Source organism: Parasteatoda tepidariorum, chromosome 6 (genome assembly GCF_043381705.1).
Source record: "Parasteatoda tepidariorum isolate YZ-2023 chromosome 6, CAS_Ptep_4.0, whole genome shotgun sequence".
Classification (NCBI taxonomy): Eukaryota; Metazoa; Arthropoda; class Arachnida; order Araneae; family Theridiidae; genus Parasteatoda; species Parasteatoda tepidariorum.
Window position 1 is genome coordinate 72,705,504 of NC_092209.1, and position 19,075 is coordinate 72,724,578.

Here is a 19,075-nt window from a genome sequence, read left to right on the forward strand (position 1 = left end):
CTATTTTACCCTTGAGTGATTTCCTATTTAATCGTGGCTGCTTATTCCTTTGCTTCAATGCTATAATGAAGTGTGTGTAATGCCTATCACGTTCTCTAAGAAACTTTTTTTGGACTTGTGTATGATCTTGGAATTTTGTGGGCACCACTCAACCCTACGCTATATTTAGCTTTCCAGTGTTTGTGGGATCAAGAGTTATAACCTGGTAATGCCATTTATATTTAGAGAAAGCACTATGACTCTTGATCCCACAAAATTTAAAGGTCGTACATAAGTAAGAATCCAATTTTTTTTTTTAAAGTTCATCTTGACTGAAGTCAGTAGCATTCAATTTGTTTAAATGATGCATTTAAAGCAAGAAGATATGAAGTCTAATGTTTATTCTCTCGCCACGTCTAGATATTTAGCAATAACATAAACATAACACTGTACTTCGTTCAAACAGGCAATATTCTCACCATGATAGATTTTTGATGCTTTACAAGATGATGCTTTACAACCATGCTTTACAAGATGATGTGAAACATTTACCAATCAATTTGGTATAATAAAATTCCACACCAGAACTTTAAAGCAAAGGATTATGTAGACACGAGTCAGTGGAAAATTGCTAAAATATAGATTCCTCTACCATTAGTCTAAAGTATGAAATTAATGAATGCGTTAAACGAAGAGCAAATTGACTAACTTTCCTTTTCTTTTAAATATCTAAGGTCAAAAAGATTACTTCAAACATGTTAATAAATTTGTTTTATCTATGAATTAGGAAATCAGACATCATAAAGACATGATTTTTTTATGGATTTGGATTCTTGACTGTGGGGTTAACTACTTTCTGGAAAGTTGGGATGGCCTTATTAGTTTTGTCAGAAAATCAGTCGAAAGTTACGAACCCCTTATTGTCAATTTCATTTTTTTGTGTGCCTTTCAAAATCTTTTGGAGGGAGTCTTAATTATAAAAATCTCTTTATTATTAGGTACGTGAAAAGTTTCGTTAATTTTAATTTTCAATGGTTGAGATTACTCATGATCATTGCATCACAAATTGAGAAAATAAGTCTTTGAATCAAGAATCTTCCCTAGTGCTCCAGTAACTGTTGCACAAGGAGGTATCAAATAAGGATGCAAATGTTTGCATCATTTTAAAGTGGTAATTATTTGAATGAAATTAGTTTAGTTCTTGAGAAATTAAATAATAAATGATTCACTATTTTCAATTACATGAATAATCTGGTCTCTAATTTGGTTTGCTTAAAAAAAAAAAAAAAAAAAAACTACAGGTTCTACAGTATTATGGGTAACAATGTAAACTTAATAATAGTAAAAAAAATTTATTTTTTATTTCACATACTCATATGGTTAAAAATTTGTCAATTTGAGACTTAATCCTAGCTAAACCATTGTAAGAAGTCTCTCTTTTTTTCATGCCAGTAAAATGTACTTATTTTAGCATGCTTACCCTACTCTTTAAGTTTAGTCTTAATTATTTTTAATTATGTTGCATCGAACCATGAGTTAAATAATTCTGTGCTACATAGAATTCTTTCTAATTTATTACTATTTCTCTGCTATACTATAGCTTTTATTAGGAAGTAACATATTAGAAATTTGTAAATATCAAAAATAAATGATAAGAAACAGTTTAAGTGCTCATTTATTCTGGAGGTAACAGAGTGCAACAGCAAAATGAAAATTTATAAACATAAAACATTTCTTTTTTGTTACACTTAAGGAAAATTTGTGACTAACAAATCAGCAGTCTATATTTTTCAAATAATGATTCAATCGCAGCATTATATGTACAAAATATACAGACAAAATTTATATACAAATGGAATGTATTTTAAAAAATCTAATAAAACACTTCAACTAAAACTATAAAATAGTATAAATATTGTTCAGAATTAAAATGTCTCAAAAATCTCAATAAAACAATGCAATGTTATTAAAAAACTTGTTCTGAGTAAAAATTTTACAAACAAAATATTAAGATTGAATATATAATACTGGTATTCATTTAACAACGCATGAACATTTAGACAAAACTTTTAAATTTAAGATATTACAGTTAGCAATTAAGTAAAATATCAATATATTTTTGTCAAAAATACCAATCAGTCTCTTTGAAGTAATTCAATATTTTTTTTTATAGTAAAACTAATATTTTTTGATCTGATTTTTTTGTTTTTAACTGTTCTTTTCAGCTTCATGTTTGTTGCTTAGTAGCTGCAACACTAGGAGCTCCAGGTTGAGCAGTATTTCCTTCAGTTTTGTGAGCCTGCACACAAAGATAACAAACTTTAAATAGTAAAATAACAAAATACATAATACTTAAAAAAAATTAAAAATACATTTTTTAGATAACTTATAAGAAATAAATTTGGTGAACACATTTAACTGAATTGCTTAAAAATCTTAAAACACTGCCCCACGTTACGTACTTGCCATTTCATGCAAAATCTTACATAGACTGAAAACAAGTGTTTGAATATTAAATTAATAATCCAAAGAAATTGAAGCAGAAAGATATACTTTAAAGTGTAAAAACTTCATTTGCTTTAAGAATTATAAGACATGTTTTAAGAGCTCAAAAATAGGTACTGCCCAGACGTGCAGAATGGGTGTTTTTTTTAAGTGCTTGAAACATGTTGAATTTTTAATCTTTATAATTTTGGTAGGAAAGGAAAGCAATAATTAAAATAGGGTCATATTTTTACAAAGCATAACTTAACGCTAAGAAGTATAATGATGAGGATATCTCGAATATATTTTAAAAATAAGAAATCAACTAAAGAGTATCAAATAAAGCAGTAATATATTCAGTAATTCTCCATGTTTTTAAATGCCACAACCATGAGATTTACTCAGCACTTTTGTTAGGTTAGTAAAGAACCAAACATGAAAAATACCATTTAGACCCAAATTAGGATTATGCTGTATGTATAGGTTTTGATAATGTTGCAAGATATTAATGCGTTTTAATTATATTCAATTAATAGTAAAACAATAATTGAACAAAATGTTCAAAAATAGAACAAAACTGACAACTTTAATGCAAGTTAAAAACTTACCAGGTTAATATATAACAAACTGTAATAAGAATTATTGCATTAATAACATATATTTACATAAATTAAAAAATTATTTGAAAACAAATGAAATTGCAAAATAATTTTATATTTCTACGAAACCAAAGGAAAAAAGATTAAAATTAATTTAAGAAAGAAAATGATTAATTCATGTCTTACAAATGTTTGAATTTAACTAGAAAATATTAATTCTACAATGTCTATATTTAACTTTTGAAATAATTTTGTTCAATTATTTTGTCGTACTAAAACACACTTATAATAAAAGAAAGTACAGTGTGTATCTATATTAAAAGAATGGAACAAATAATGCGCAAAATAAAAAAGTGGAACACCTTAATATGTTTTGATGGAATTATTAGATTATCCCATACAAAAGCACAATTTTAATCAAAGGGCTAACTTACATAAATTACAAGGTGCAAAACTTTTGTAGGCTGATCTTGGTATGGTGACTGTTGAAATAAGTTAAATTTGACAAGGATTAGGATTTTCAAAAATTTATAAGGTAGAAATTTTTTTTCTTTTCTGAGCTATTATGTTAGCTATTAAAATTTCACTTCATCCAGTATTAAACAAACTAGTGTGAATTGGCCGTATAAGAAACTGTCAAATATTTTTGTAACAATCCAACAAGTGTAACAAAATAAATTTTAGAATTTTGAAATATAGCTTTAAGAAATTATTCATATTAAATAACTGGCGTACATCACTAATGATATACATATATATTTAAAGAGTCAGTCTAATATTAAATTCATCTAATAAATTGCAACCTAATCTGTAATTGTTTTCATTTCTTAAGATATTAACTGAATAAAATTTTAGTCTTGTTAATAAATCTTAGTTCACTTTTATCTTTAGTTCGATTGGTTACGCATAAGAAATATGATCCTACATTAATTTACATACTATAAATATTTAATATAATTTTTTGAACGGAGATTTATAATTAAATTACCTATCAATGAAGAATATCTTACTTCTGTAGTAACTTATTTAAGAAAAACTAGAGAATTGCGATGTTGGATTTTGAAATCGCGTGAATATGAATTTGGATATTTGATTTTTAATAAAAAATAAATAAATCAAATTGGCGGAAGAATCATGTGCATGTTTTGTTAAAGCGATTTAGATGTAGTTTCAAAATTTAAATTTTAGATTCTGGAACTCTTACTTTAAATTTTATGTTGTAGTGAAAATTATGTCGGATTATAAATTTTGATTAGCGGATCCACAAATCAATGGTCTTGAAAATCGCGGAATTCCACGAAATTTAAGTAGAAATCACACGCCCTTCTCCTAGTTTTTAGACCTGGAAGGATAACACAAAAAATTCAGCATTCCAGGGTTCACTCAGAATACAATCACTCCTGTAAGTGTTCAAATAAGTTTCAATTTAAAAAATAATTCTTTGAATTTTAAAGATTAGGTGACATATTAAAATATGATATTTTTAATGGGAACACAGACCTGTAAAAAATTTTATAGCTCTAGGATATCAAGTAGTCGGAAAATCGATCAGGAGATTCGATCCTTACATACATAAGAAAGTAAAGTTAAGTAAAAGAGTGCAAAACACAAACATTTTATATGCATAATAGAAAAATTACATATAAAATAAGAATGAAGAGTTTACCTGTTGATCTGATGGTTTTTGTGTCTCAGTAGCTGCTTGAGGATTAGAAGGCTGCACATTATTTCCAGTCTGCTGAAACTGTTGAGGCTGGCCTTGCTGAACCTGTTGAGGTTGTCCTTGTTGAACTATAGGTTGACCTTGTTGAAACTGTAAAGGTTGGCCTTGCGGAAATTGTTGAGGTTGGCCTTGCGGAAATTGCTGAGGTTGGCCCTGCTGAAATTGCTGATGTTGGCCCTGCTGAAATTGCTGATGTTGGCCTTGCTGAAATTGCTGAGGTTGGCCTTGTTGGAAATGTTGAGGTTGGCCCTGCTGAAATTGTTGAGGTTGGCCTTGTTCGAAGTGTTGAGGTTGGCCCTGTTGAAATTGCTGGGGATGGCCTTGCTGAAACTGTTGGGGATGACCTTGCTGAAACTGTTGGGGATGACCTTGCTGGGGATAACCTTGTTGAAACTGTTGGGGGTGACCTTGTTGAGGATATCCTTGAGGTTGTTGAGGATATCCAGGAGGAGGAGCACCTGCATGACCTTGAAAGTTAATGTGTGGATGAGGTTTCAGTGGGGGTGTCATTACACTGAAAACAAANCCTTGAGGTTGTTGAGGATATCCAGGAGGAGGAGCACCTGCATGACCTTGAAAGTTAATGTGTGGAGGCATACCTTGTGGGGCGTTTCCAACATCATAATACATTCGTGAGTCTCCATGATGTTGCTATACATAAAAGAACATTGAAAATATAAAGTATAAAAATATATCAGATCTAAATGACTTAGTTACAAGACTTACCATGGCTCTTTGCTTCATATATTCCTGAAGTTCAGACTCAGAATAGACTTGTTGCTCATCTAAGCCCTGGAATAATATAAAAGGGATATATAGCTACCATAATAATCAAGGATAAAACATACCAGAAACAAAAATTTGCTATAATAGTATTTGATTTCGAAAGCAATTTGAAGTGCAGTTTGACATTTGAATAATAAATAGCAGTACTAACTTATTTATAGTAGGCATTACAAAAATAGTCTGGTAAAGTTAAAATAGCACATAAAACTATGAAATATAGAAAGCTGATTTAATTTTATACAGTAGGGAACCGATTATCCGGAACGATCGGGACCATCGCATCCGGATAACTGATTTTTCCGGTTTTCTGAATCGTTACAAAAAGCCGTTTTTTTTTTATTGTTAAACCCAACTAAAATAAAAATATTTGTAAATACTAATCTTAAAAAGAAGAAAAAACGATGAAGTAATACACTAATGATTATTTCCAAAATGATGGTAAGGAAAACATCTTTCAAAAAAGAAAGAAAAATCCTGAAATCTTATGAGAAAAAAAAACATTAAGAAAAAAAAAAAAAAAATAGCGGGAAAATGTATTGAATTTCGTTCCGGTTTTTTGGTTTTCCGATTTCTGGATAACGGGTTCTGTACTGTACAATTAAAAAAAGTAGATAGAGCAAATAGGAACATTCCTTTTCGTAATTAGACATTAATTTACAGTGTTCTCCATAAGCATTTTTAGAAGGATGGTCTGCTCTGCCTGCTCTTTGATCTCTAATAATTTACTCTCCTTGCCTATCTGTAAAAATAAGTCACCATTCCTTAAGAACACTGCCTTTTTATTTCATTTTTTCACAAAAAGGTTGTTTTTTTAACCACCAATTTTCATGAAAAGCCCATTTCAGATTTGTTTAGTTATTGATAATTATTTAACTTTAATTTCATTCTTTCATTTTAGTTATATAATTTTCCCATAACTTTCAGTTTAAAATATTAAAAAAAAAATTCCTTTTTTTTTAGTTTATTTTCTTTTGAAGAAAATTTATATACAGTGATAGTCTTTTAGTTTGCCTTTAATTATATTTTAAAACCTTTAAATTTTTCTGTTATTTTGATAATGAGTGAGAATTACAGAGGCAAATATAAATATAAGATAGGATAAGAGGATACAAAATATTTAATTCTAAATTGACAAAACTATCTTTGAAAGGAACGGGCTTAAAAGCAGCAGAATTTTCAAAAGAAAGAATAAATATAGCAATAAAGAAAACGAAGAAAAGAAAAATATGACCACCGAAGCCGACGTCTTCAGGGGGTACCGGCCTCGGAAGCCATAAAGCAAAACCTTTTCTATTGAGAGAGAGGCCAAATTAAATGCCAAAATTAACTCTCTCAGTACCCCGAAGGTTTAGTATAAGTCCAGGAAAAAATACATGAAATACATAAAACCAATTCAGAAAAGAAATTCAAACAAAAACTTGAGAAAATAAAAACTCACATTAAACTGGTCAAACAGCGATTTCACAAGCAAACTAAATGCAAAGGAAACACAACGAAAGAAAACAACACCCTCTATTAAAATGCGCAGAATGAAAAAAAAAAAAAGAGAAGTAAGATTACGAAACAAATTAATATAATGCTTAACTGGGGCTGCTCAGTTTAGAATTGAATTGCGCCCAGTTAAAAGAAATAAAAATCTAGTATTCTTCAATCATTTTCTTAATCAAAAAATTAACACTACAAAAGTTAAAAGGAAAATCATTATTACTCAAATTATTCAAAAAATTATTCACAGTCTCCTGAAAACTTTCAATGTTATTGCAAATATTTTGATATATTTTAAACATGACTGAACTTCAAAAACTCGAAGTGCCCTTTTCTGAGAGGAAACACTATGCCCTTTTTTGTTCCCAGGGAGAATTTTGTATTTTATACTAGCAAAAACTTGAAAAAAAAATTTGTTTTTTGAAGTAGAAAAATACTTTTAACAAGAATTGCGCTCAATAATGGAAATAAATCTAAACTGATAAAGCTAGCACGTTACTCATTAGATTTTCTATTTTTACAATAGCTTCAAAAACCAATATATTTTTTTTAATTAGCTGTTTTGATAAGAAAAATTCTTAAATATAAATAAAATGCTGAATATATTAGGTAACAAATTAAATTAAGTATACATATTCCCAATTTTAATATTACATTTGTTCTAACATTAATTACCAAATATCAAAAGCAATATAAATTTAAAAGCAAATTTCATCCAAGAAAGTTATAAAATAACTTAGCACTTCCAATGAAGGAAAGACTTTTCATCTATTACTTACTTGCCAGCCTTCATCTTGCTCAAAGCTGTCATCTTCAGTCATCTTTAAGAATTCAGCAAGACTTATAAGATGGTCCTTATTTGTATCACTCTAAAAAGATATTTAATTTTATTTTTTAAAAAAATCAATCCAGTGTATATTTATATACATATACTTAACAAAATAAATTTGATCATGGTTAAAATCTATAAAAAGCTGGTTGAGAAAAATCAGCTTTGATTAAACTGTTTTTATTTGCAAAATCATAAATCCATATTTCTTTTAGAAATTTTTATTTAAAAAAAATATTTTTCTTTTGGTGCTAGTATATATTTTTTCTCTTTAAATCTGTAATCAAAAATTAAGCAGTAGTGCCTGCTGCAAGGTTTCTGTTATTGGTAGGATCAGGGTGCGTAGCCAAATTATTCAACAAAAAATAAGCACCTTTTTAACACTTTTCAAGCACTCAAAAAAATATTTTTAAGCACTTTAAAAAAGATCATAACTAAGCAGGGTTGGAAAGTTTTTGACAATTGATGGTTTTATCTTGTTTTAACCCTCAAGTCAAAAAAAAACTTTTGGCATTGTTTCATCTGGTCAATTGTCAAAAATCATGAAATTTTGAATCATGTAAAACGAATGGCGTTTTCGTACGCTACAGACTGGCAATATGCCAAAATAGATTGGGGTTGAATTAATTGTGAAAATGTTGAATAGAACAATGTGAATTGTTTTTTGTTTTTTTTGCATAATTCATAGCAAAATCAACATGGTAAAGGAAAAATCTCATTTTGAAAAAAGGGAAAAGTAAGCACTTTTTAAAAACACCCAATAAAAAAAGCACCTTTAACCCACTGGCGGTTAAGGAAATGGGCAAAATTGGGAGAATGTTTCTCCCCTACACACAGTTCCCCTATCAGTTAACATGGGAAAACCGGTTTTGCTATGCAGAGAAGACTGCAGGTTAAAATGCGACTTTTTACGCGCAGAACCGTCAGTGGGTTAAGGGCTTTTAAAAAATTAAAATCAAAAATAAGCACCTTTAAGCACTTTTCAAAAACGTTACGCACCCTGAGGATAGATTAACATATTTCAGGTCAAGTATAGAAGTTTCATAATATGAGGTTTTATTTTCTTTGAAATATGCTTAAATTATATTCATTAAAACACACAAAAAAAAAGTTTTATGCATGAAAAATATATTATATCAAAAAAATAATGGTATGTATAAGCATCATTGGACAAATCATTAAATTGAAAACTAGTTTTTTGACCTTTCATTTACATAACTTGCAAATTTAACTCATCATAAAAACATATGATTAATCTCAGATGCAATAATTATACATTTTTAACAGGTTAAATTTGACAGTAACCATTTACTGTCAAATTTGACCTGTTAAAAATGACTAACCATTTCACATTGTTTAGTTTAAAAATTTCTCACCAGAAAGTGTTTATTCTACTTGAATTACTAATATGATATAGATGTCTTCAGAACCCATGACAATAGCAGGAAAATAAAATAGTGATCAGTAAAAAAAAATATTTATTGAAATGGCTGCGTTTAAACACTTTTGGTACAAAAATAGGTCAGACTAAAAAAAAATATATCTTGTGTTTAATAATGCACACAAAAATGTAACTGAATTGACATACTTTAATCACATCCGTCAAGTTGATTTAAATAAAAATGAAAATTGAATTAAAACTTATTGTTCTTTGAAATATATAATGCCAGAAATATAAAACAATTCTAAAATTTTATTAGCTAGTTTTAAAATTCATGTCCACATTCTTATTTCCCTCAAAAATTGCTGCTTTAAGTTAAAGATATTTTTATAAAAATATTGAAGATATCAGGAAAATATCTTTATTGAATGTTAATGAATCATTACAACAGAATAACCAGCTAACAAGTAAGCATAAATTATGTCTTAATATAAAATAATACTTAATATATATTATTAAACTTAATGAAATATCTCACAGTTTTTGAGCCTTACGAAACATTGCTAATCATGCAGGTTGATTTTTTTAAAGATAAAAATCAAAATTGTTCAAGAAACCAATTGAATAGTAGGAAATGAATTAAAATTGCAACAAAAATATAAGAAAATATGATGGAAAAAAATAAAAGAAAATTAGTAACTCACTAAGAATAATGTAATGAAAGTAAAAAGGAAATAGAGAATGAAATAATGAGCCGAGCTATGTAGAACCAATATAAATATTTCTAAAGTTCCAATTAAAAATGAAAAATAGAGCAGATAGATACCTGATTAAAAATATGCTCTCTCATACGATACATGTCTTCCATCATTTCAACTGGATCATCTTCCTCATTGTTAGGATTATACACCTTTCTTACCTATTAAACAAATTTATTTTAACGAAATTAAAGCAGCAATATAATATGTTTTAACATGTATTATGCTTGAACATTTATTTAGTTCAGAATAAATAAATATTAATAAGTTAAACTCAATTGAAAAAAGTTAAAATATTTTTTTGAAGGTAATAATACTGAAATTTCAGTTTTTAAATTTGTTAAAATGAAAATTAATAACTAATTTTTCTTTATTCAATCAGTTTGGAAGATGAAGTGAGGATGCAACACACAAAAATAATCAAAATTATAAAAACACGGGCTGCATAAGTATTTTTTTTGGGTGTGCCAAATTAACTGTGATTATTTTATACAATCATTATACATAAAAAAAAGGTGAAAAACTGTATAAAAAAAAACAAAAAATTTATTTATTAAAAATATTAAAAAATAAATAAACATATATTTTTAAAAATTTGTTTACCTCAGGAATGAGAACTGCTTCAACTTCTTGATAATCTAAGTGACCATCTCCATTGAGATCTAAATACCACAAAATAGTTACTATGAAGTTTTATCATATATATACATGTAAAATGAACTTACAAAGAAAACAAGGAAGAAAAGAAAGAATTTTTTTTAGGAAGAATAAAAAAAAAAAATTTAAATTAAGTAAAATTAGAAAATATAATTGAAAGAAATAATCATCAGCTGGCAAAATTTTATTATTTTAGCTGGTTAATTTTTAATAATCTTGATTTTTCTTCCCTTCTCTAAATATCCCCCCCTCCCCCGTTTTTTCTTTCTTTCCTTGTTTTCCCTCTATTTTTATCTCATATTATGGGTTTCTATGCATTCGCAGCTAAATGAAACTTAATAAATCTCAAATTCTTAATTTATCTTCTGTTTTTTTATTCGCAATTGCCTCTTTTATATATATATATATATATCTCACTGGTAGTGCAGTTCACCACAAACAAAGGATGAAAATAAGGGTGTAAGGGTGGGTAAAAAATATAAAATTCTAATTTCTTCAAAGAATCTTAAGTGGTGCTCTCTATACAAATGGCTGGAGGTTGCAAATATTAAACATTTTCCATCCATTAAATGCAGCCTGCGTCTTTCTGAAAGAATTACCAAAATTATTATTTCAGCATTTTGTCAACATTTTTTTAGTGATTTTAATTTTTTATTTTATTTTTTTTTTCTAAGAAAAAAGAACTTTTAAATTAGATTAAATACTGTCAGGTGGAAAACTGTTGAATAAGCTTTCTTTTTTTGATATAAAAATAATATATATATATTATTGATATTTTAAAAATAAATTGCAAAGTTGTAGAACATCATCAAAGTAGTTTAAACAGAAACCTTATGAATATTCGATAAAAAAGGGCATTTTATTGGTATTGGTAATTTATTCGACAAAGGAAAAAACTTTTTTTTGACACTGTGATAGGATGATTTATGAAAGAATCTTAAGAGTAATTATTACAACCTTAAGTTTTTTTTTTTACCTACATGACTTAGAAGTTATACCACTTTAATATACCTAGACACCACTTTTATAACCATAAGTGAATGCATTTGAAAGTTAAAGGCAGGTTACACATTTAGTGGGCATCCAATATATCTATTTTGTATAAGCAACTAAATATAAAATTTAAAATTTTTACCATGCATTGCAAAAAATGTACGCAGATTGAATTCATCCTTTGGAAGATGATCTTGTTCTTCCCAAACCTGTTCCAGTTGTGGTTTGCTTCCCTGAAAATTGCAAAACAATTAAACTATTTAGTTCACTTCAACCCTAACTTAAAATTGCTTTTACCTAAATATTTACCATAGTTAATATAAAGCTGCACTAGCCACATTAAGAACATTGTAAATGTATGGATTTATTTCAGATCTATATTAAACATAAGATGCATCAAAGCTAAAAAAATTATATAACTTTAGAAAAAAGAGAAAGACCAGAGCTAAGAAGGCTAGAGCATGTTGAGGAAGACATAAAAAAAAAATGAAAATAAAAAAAACTGGGAAAGGGGAGAAAGTGTCTTGGAACTCTATTATACAGAAAGCCAGAGCCCACCAAGGGCTGTAGAGCTGGAAAAGATGATAAATCAAATTAATGCCCTGGTTAGTTGGTTGGAACACACACCTCCGCTAAAAGGTCCTCTGTTTAGTATAGGAGGTTAGGTAAGTTTACATTGCAACATGCACATTAAACAAGTCATGGTAAAATGTCTTGCAATTCTTGGAAGTCCTACAATGAGGTGGAAGTTTAAAGAGATAGTACCAGCTCCGGAACTAACACTGGTTTAGTCAAAACTACATGAAGTGCATACTACAGACATTAAACAATAAGAGCAGTTAAAAAAAAAAAGCAGGCTACATGGTCATTATAGGTGCATGTTTTAGTCAAATGAAAGTGGTTGGAAAAACTGCTAAAATATAAAATATTTTAAACTTTTACTGGTAAGTAACTCATACCCATATTATACTCTTAAAAAAATGGTTTACATGGTTAGCGAAATTCTACATCTGCAGCTTAAGAACAATTTAAAAAGACTACAAGCTTTCTTCAATTTTAAGGTAATCTTAATTAGTTACATATTTTAAAGGTAGTTAAAAACTCAAATGGTAAAACAAAAACTAAAATTACTTTATTCTATAGTTATGTATCTTCTAGATTTAAAAAATATTGGCCCCTATGTATTTTTGAAACCAATCAAGAACTGTTTTAAAACCATTAAAAATCTCAGGATTTATTTTATAGCAAGCTATCTATTTTTTTCCAAGGTGTTTTGAAAATCAAGACAATTATGACATCTTTGAATTCAATTAGAAACTTACAGGATGATGAACTTTAGGGTGATCTTTATGTTTTTCGATCAATTCTTTGTGATGCTCTTCAGCTTTCTTCTTCTCTTCTGATGTCAGGTTTTGCAAACTTTCCCGGTAGGCAGCCTCCTTCTCAAGCTCATAAGTTTTAAACTCTTCTCTTCTTTGTCTATCTATTTCTTCCAAGTCAGTGGTAGCCTTTCAAAAAGAATTTTATTTAAGATCAAATTAAAACTTAAGGTAAGGTAAAAACAAAAAATAAATACATTTTCTGGAAATTATCATTTGGCATCATAACATCAGGGTGCGTAGCCAAATTATTCAACAAAAAATAAGCACATTTCAAGCACTCAAATAATATTTTTAAGCACTTAAAAAAAAAACCCACACAATTAGGTAGGATTGGAAAGTTTTTGACGATTGGCGGTTTTTATCTGATTTTAACCGTCATGTCACAATATAAAAAAAAACTTTCGGCATTGTTTTTGGCAATTGTCAAAATTCTTTAATCATGTAAATCGAATGGCGTTTTCAAACGCTACTGACTGACGATAAGCAGAAATATATTGGGGTTGAATTAATCGCGAAAACGATGAATAGAAAGAACAATGTGGACAATAACTCGTAGCGAAAATCAACATGTTAAAGGAAAAATCTCATTTTGGAAAAGGGAAATTAAGCATTTTTTAAAAACATCCAATGAAAAAAGCACCTTTAAGGGCTTCTAAGAAACGAAAATCGAAAATAAGCACTTTTTAAAAACGCTACGCACCCTGAACATCATATACTCAGTTTCTATAAAAATTAAAAACCATACAAGGCAGTCTTTCATATAATAAAAACTATGCGTTAGAGAATTATGATAATGAAATTACAACTTAATTATCAATCATTACATATTAGACAATAAGACCACATAATAAAAAAATAGAAAATCCCAATATGTATTAACTTACTGATTGAATGAGCTTCTTTAAATCCTCCATTTCAAAACTGTGAGGATTATCTATGTCTAAATGTTTTGGTATTTTAACTCCATTCTTCCTATCTAAACCTAAAACAAACAAAAGACATTCATTTACAATTAATATAAAATATTGATGCAGAGAAATATTTGTCTACCTTTAAATCTTTGAAATGTTAGTTAAATGCTCAAGTTAAGAAAATTTTTCATCATTTCTTAACATGTAAGACTAGTAAAGTTTTTGACTAAACTTCTATTATTAGGGCAAGTTCGTACATAAATATTTTCTCAATTACTTTCACATTGAGTTGAGCCCTTTTATTATCATGGAAAGAATAACAAGAGAGAAACTGTTTTTCCGGAAGGAAAAACAACACATTATTTCCCAACTTGTAACACTAGCAAAGTTTTGACCAAACTTCTATTATTAGGGCAAGTTTGTACACCTGAAATCTCATTGCAAATTTATAATACATAGATCCACTTTTCTCTTGTTTTCTGAGGCATAAGACGGAAATAGTTATTCTGAGCAAATCATTGGGAAATAATCAAACAAAGTGAGAAAATAACTACTGGCAAGTGGCATAGAAAGAATTAAATTGCTGTGACAGACTATTGAGAATAATTTGTAAATTAGGTGGTCATTTCAGATATATTTAAACATATTCTACATTGTGACAAGATCAAAAGCGTAATACAAGTATTTTAATTAAAAATAAAAACTTGTGAAAGTAATCAGCATTTAACTCAGAACAAATATTAGTGAATAAAAATAAAGGAATAACATAGCAAAATAAAATGCTTTATCTAACTAAAATAAAATGCAATAACAAAAATTAAGGTTAGTTTGTTAGTATCTAAGCTTTCATGTTAATTTGAAAAATTATCAACATCCATTTAAGGAAAAAATAAAAAAGACTACAGTAGAATGGCAATTTTTACATTATGTAAAGAAAAATTAATGAGTGTTTTAGCTTTTACTAATTTTTAATAAGGGTTTAGAAGAGATCAAAATTATTAGAAATTAAAAAAGCTAAATAAATCTATATATTAAATGAATAAGAAAAGCTATATCTTTGTATAACCTAGATATAAATAGTTATTTTTTATATAATTGCTGAAATGAGTTGTTTCAGATAATTTTTTTTTCCAAAATAAAAAAATTATTCAAAATGGAAGTTTTAAAGTAATTTTGAAATTTATTTTAACTTTTACTATATGGACAAAAAATGTTAATTTTAAATAAAACTAGGCTTTTGAATGTGTATACCTTTATATTTAAATAGAATGGTATAAAACCTGCAATTTAGAATTAAATTAAAATTAATCTAACTCAGGTTCTGGCTATGAGATATTATAAGAAATATGGTTGTATAAACAGGCATCTATGTCAAATCAGTTTTTCAAATGGCTTTAGAAAAGACCCAATTAAGATCAAGATTAATAATCCAGTCATAGAACAGTAACTTCTTAAGGAATAAGAATATCTAAATCTGCCAATGACTTTTGCAATGATAAAAGATAAACTTCACTGACTAACTATAATTTAGACACATTAGTTTTTTAAATTTCATTAAAATGTTTTAGGAAAAAAAAATCATGCTTTGTTTCACTACTTTACCAAAGAAAGGAGTAACATGTAAAAAGAAGTTATGTATCATGAAATTGAAAAAATATATTAAACATTAGTCTTATGAAGGTGAAAAAATATATTAAACATTAGTCTTATGAAGGGGAAAAAATATATTAAACATTAGTTTTATTACATGTCCCTAGTGAACAATTCCAATTTTTCAATAATGAAGAACAAAAGAAATGGAGAAAAAAAATCCTAATTTGGAAGAAAAAAAAAACACAGTCTCAGTAATTTTTAATTAGTAAAAAATCAATAACACTTCCTTAACTAATCAATATTGAACTAACACTATTTGGAGTTAAACTATGCAAATTTTTTTATACATACCAAGGTAAAATTTTTTATTAGTAGCACAAAATGAAATGCTTTGATAAGAACAACTTATGCATAAATGAATCTTTATATTAAAGATATATTTCCGATGGTCATCCTACTGCAGAGGGAGAGAGGTGCTGCAAGCATAAGAAGAAAGAAGGTACAAGGGATGGGATATAAATAAAAACGGGGTAGAAGCCAACCTAAACAGAAATGCCCAACACCAAATACCACCATCTAAACCACCTTTATAGCTAGGAATAGTTCTCCACCGCCGACCATCAGGAGTATTCAGGAGATGACCGTCTCCATCACGGTACAGACCTAATTCAGTGCGCTCCATTTGTTCTTGAATGAGCTTACGGAGGCGATCCACTTCTATCCTCTTCAGTTCATCCAATTTAGACCTGACGTTGTGCTTCACGAATTCCAGCTCTTTAGCAATGGCCCCACTCTGTAAAATAAATCAGAATTGTGTGAAATAATAGTTGATAATGTCTATAAATCTTAGTTCTTACATTCTGGTTTCTATTTAATGAATATCCATTTAAAAGTCAATGTGGATCAATGTCTCTACTCATTTAAATTATTCATTAAATTAAACAATAATTTTACCACTAAACAAAACAAATAATTTTAATGTAGGGTGTCTTGAAAGTTTCAAAAAAAAAAAAAAAAAAAAAAAAAAAAANAAAAAAAAAAAAAAAAAAAAAAAAAAAAAAAAACCCTCTAAAATTTGAATTTGTTTAGTTGTCATCGATTGGAAGGCTTTATAAATGCATGACTGATAAATAAGTTAGACAAGGAATTTGAATTAGCTTGTTGTTTCAATTTAGGAATTGAAACCAGTTAATAAACTTTGAATATCTTGATTAAAACAGATTATTTTTAACTATAGTTAAGAGGATTTGATAAATATTCTTATAACTAGAGTGCAGAAATTAGGGTGTCTCGAAAATGTCCAAAAATTTCAACATTGGAATTTGCTTAGTTGCCTCAATTGGAAGGCTTAATCAGGTTGCTTAACCAATTTTATCTCTCTATAATAATATATGCATAATAATATACACAATATCTCTCTATAATAATATACGCAAAATAAATATATACACTCTAATAATAATATATGCACTTCTTTCTATTGTTGAAAGATCTTTATGCATAATAATTAATATATTTAATTATTAATTATCATTTTTTCATTTGATGTATGTTGGCACTAATAATTATACTGGAAATTCTAATCTATTGATTTTAAGGCATTAATTTGATAAATCAAATCAATAAATTAACAAAGCTACTTAACGGTTTTGTCAAATATGCAGAATGTCAAATATGTAGAGAAGCACTGCTTTTACTTTAACATGGAAAAACAGATATTTATGTGCAAAAACATAACCAGAATTTATCCTGAATTCAGTTAGTGATTAAGAGTCAAAGTGTCATGAGAATGACCACACAATAATAGAATGATTTTAAAACATTTCTAAAATACTGATACAAATTTGTAAAGTTTTATTACTATTAAAAAACATTTATAAATTATTAAAACTATGCACTGAAATAATTAGAGAGGAAAATTAGATACAACCTTCTGAAAAGATAAACACATTTGTTAAAATATGTAATGGTCAAAAACAATTAAATGTGTATCAATTTTATTAGACTGCATTAAGTGAAATAGTTTTACTTAGCTAACATTAATAAAAACTTACTTTATCAAACACTAAAATATAATACCCAAGAGGAATAAAATAAAAGAATTAATAAATGATTAAAGTTAAAAATTTGATGAAAAACAGTTCAGCCAATAAGACATCTAACAGAAAGAATGACACACAATTTGCATTAAAAATATTGTATCCATTTAACAGGGCAATAGTTGGTAATTTCACCACTATTTCAAGTATAGCGAGTTTTATAAAACTATAAATATTATTTGTATTACAAAGAATGGAATGTATTTGAATTGATCAAAATGTCATGTAGGAAAGGCTATTAAAATGAGAGCAATAATTTTTTTCTAGTATAAAAGAATTTAAGGATTTTAATGCAAAAATAAAGATTGAAAGTCTTAATAGTGAATCAATTAGTATGCAAATTTCCAAGGCCATAAAACAAACATTCGTTTAAAAGTTTAAGATTTTGACAATAACTAATTTTATAAAGCAAACTTAATATTTGAATAATAATTTTAATACGAAAATTAAATGCTATAAAATATCTTCTATTTCAAATGCAATTTCCCTAATTTTTCAATTCACATTAATTTTAATAATTTTTCAATTTTATTTACACTCATTTAATTTCCCTAAACTAATTAAACATAAAACATCAGTAATAAATATAGTTAATACCAATAAGAATTTTTGCACACTTAACACTATGTAAATATATAGAATCCTTATTTTACAAAAAAAAAAGTTTTTGAAACATTTACTATGAATTTCAGTAACAAAATATTTTACCCTTATTTGATCAGTAGTAATATTCTCCAATCGTTTAGCGAATTCTTTGTCTTCTTCAAGAGTTTGAACTACTTGCGCTAAGTAGCGACCATACTCAAGTCCCTGTAAAAAATAAATATTAAATGGGTTTATAAAAATACAGGGTTCCCACTCTATGATGAGATTGAAATTCAAGGACTTTCCAGGACTTTTCAAGGACCTCAACAAAATTTTCAAGGACCTTAATCTAAGACCAATTTTAAAAATTATTCTCTTCTATTTTACTAGAAGCAACAATGCCTGTTGTGGCAATAATTAATTTCAAATATAATACCTAAATGCTTTGCCTATATAGAGAGAAAAGAGTATATGTATTATGGACTAAAATTTATATTTTTTTTAAAACAACCCTACTGGTTTTACATATGAATTCACAAAATCATTTTCAGCACAATCTATAACTAATGGTAATGAGATGTTAATGGTGAAATCCTTTAATCCTGTTTATTTCCATGTGAAGGCTGCATGAAAGACAGAGCTGAATCTTAGGTATTCCATATTCCATGACTATTCCATAACCCCCTCCTCTCCTCTATTAAACATCGTTTCTGAAATTATTCATCCATAATTTACACAACCTTCTCTAAATGTTATGCAGCAACAATTCTCACTGAAAATAAAAATTAGAAGGAACATATCCCATTTTCACCATGTTTAAAAGCATTATTC

At 27.7% G+C, this 19,075-nt stretch overlaps 1 protein-coding gene across 9 annotated transcripts in view; it reads right to left on the minus strand.

Moving 5' to 3' along the window:
- Positions 1-1,636: 1,636 nt before the first annotated feature.
- LOC107454103 (nucleobindin-2) overlaps positions 1,637-19,075 on the minus strand; it is a 24,957-nt gene continuing 7,518 nt past the window's right edge. For 2 of the 9 annotated variants that reach the window (XM_071182613.1, XM_071182612.1), the window contains 12 exons: positions 18,368-18,469; positions 16,224-16,353; positions 13,941-14,038; positions 12,997-13,182; positions 11,817-11,907; positions 10,628-10,686; positions 10,093-10,185; positions 7,836-7,925; positions 5,512-5,577; positions 5,349-5,436; positions 4,729-5,243; positions 1,637-2,278 (listed from right to left, as the gene is read on the minus strand). In XM_071182613.1, coding sequence (XP_071038714.1) covers positions 2,207-2,278; positions 4,729-5,243; positions 5,349-5,436; positions 5,512-5,577; positions 7,836-7,925; positions 10,093-10,185; positions 10,628-10,686; positions 11,817-11,907; positions 12,997-13,182; positions 13,941-14,038; positions 16,224-16,353; positions 18,368-18,469 — 1,590 coding nt within the window. In that variant the 3' untranslated portion in view covers positions 1,637-2,206. Of the gene's footprint in view, positions 2,279-3,071; positions 3,091-4,728; positions 5,244-5,311; positions 5,437-5,511; positions 5,578-7,835; positions 7,926-10,092; positions 10,186-10,627; positions 10,687-11,816; positions 11,908-12,996; positions 13,183-13,940; positions 14,039-16,145; positions 16,354-18,367; positions 18,470-19,075 lie in introns of all 9 variants that reach the window. The other 7 variants (XM_043039949.2, XM_071182607.1, XM_071182614.1 and 4 more) reach the window with 6 other exon arrangements.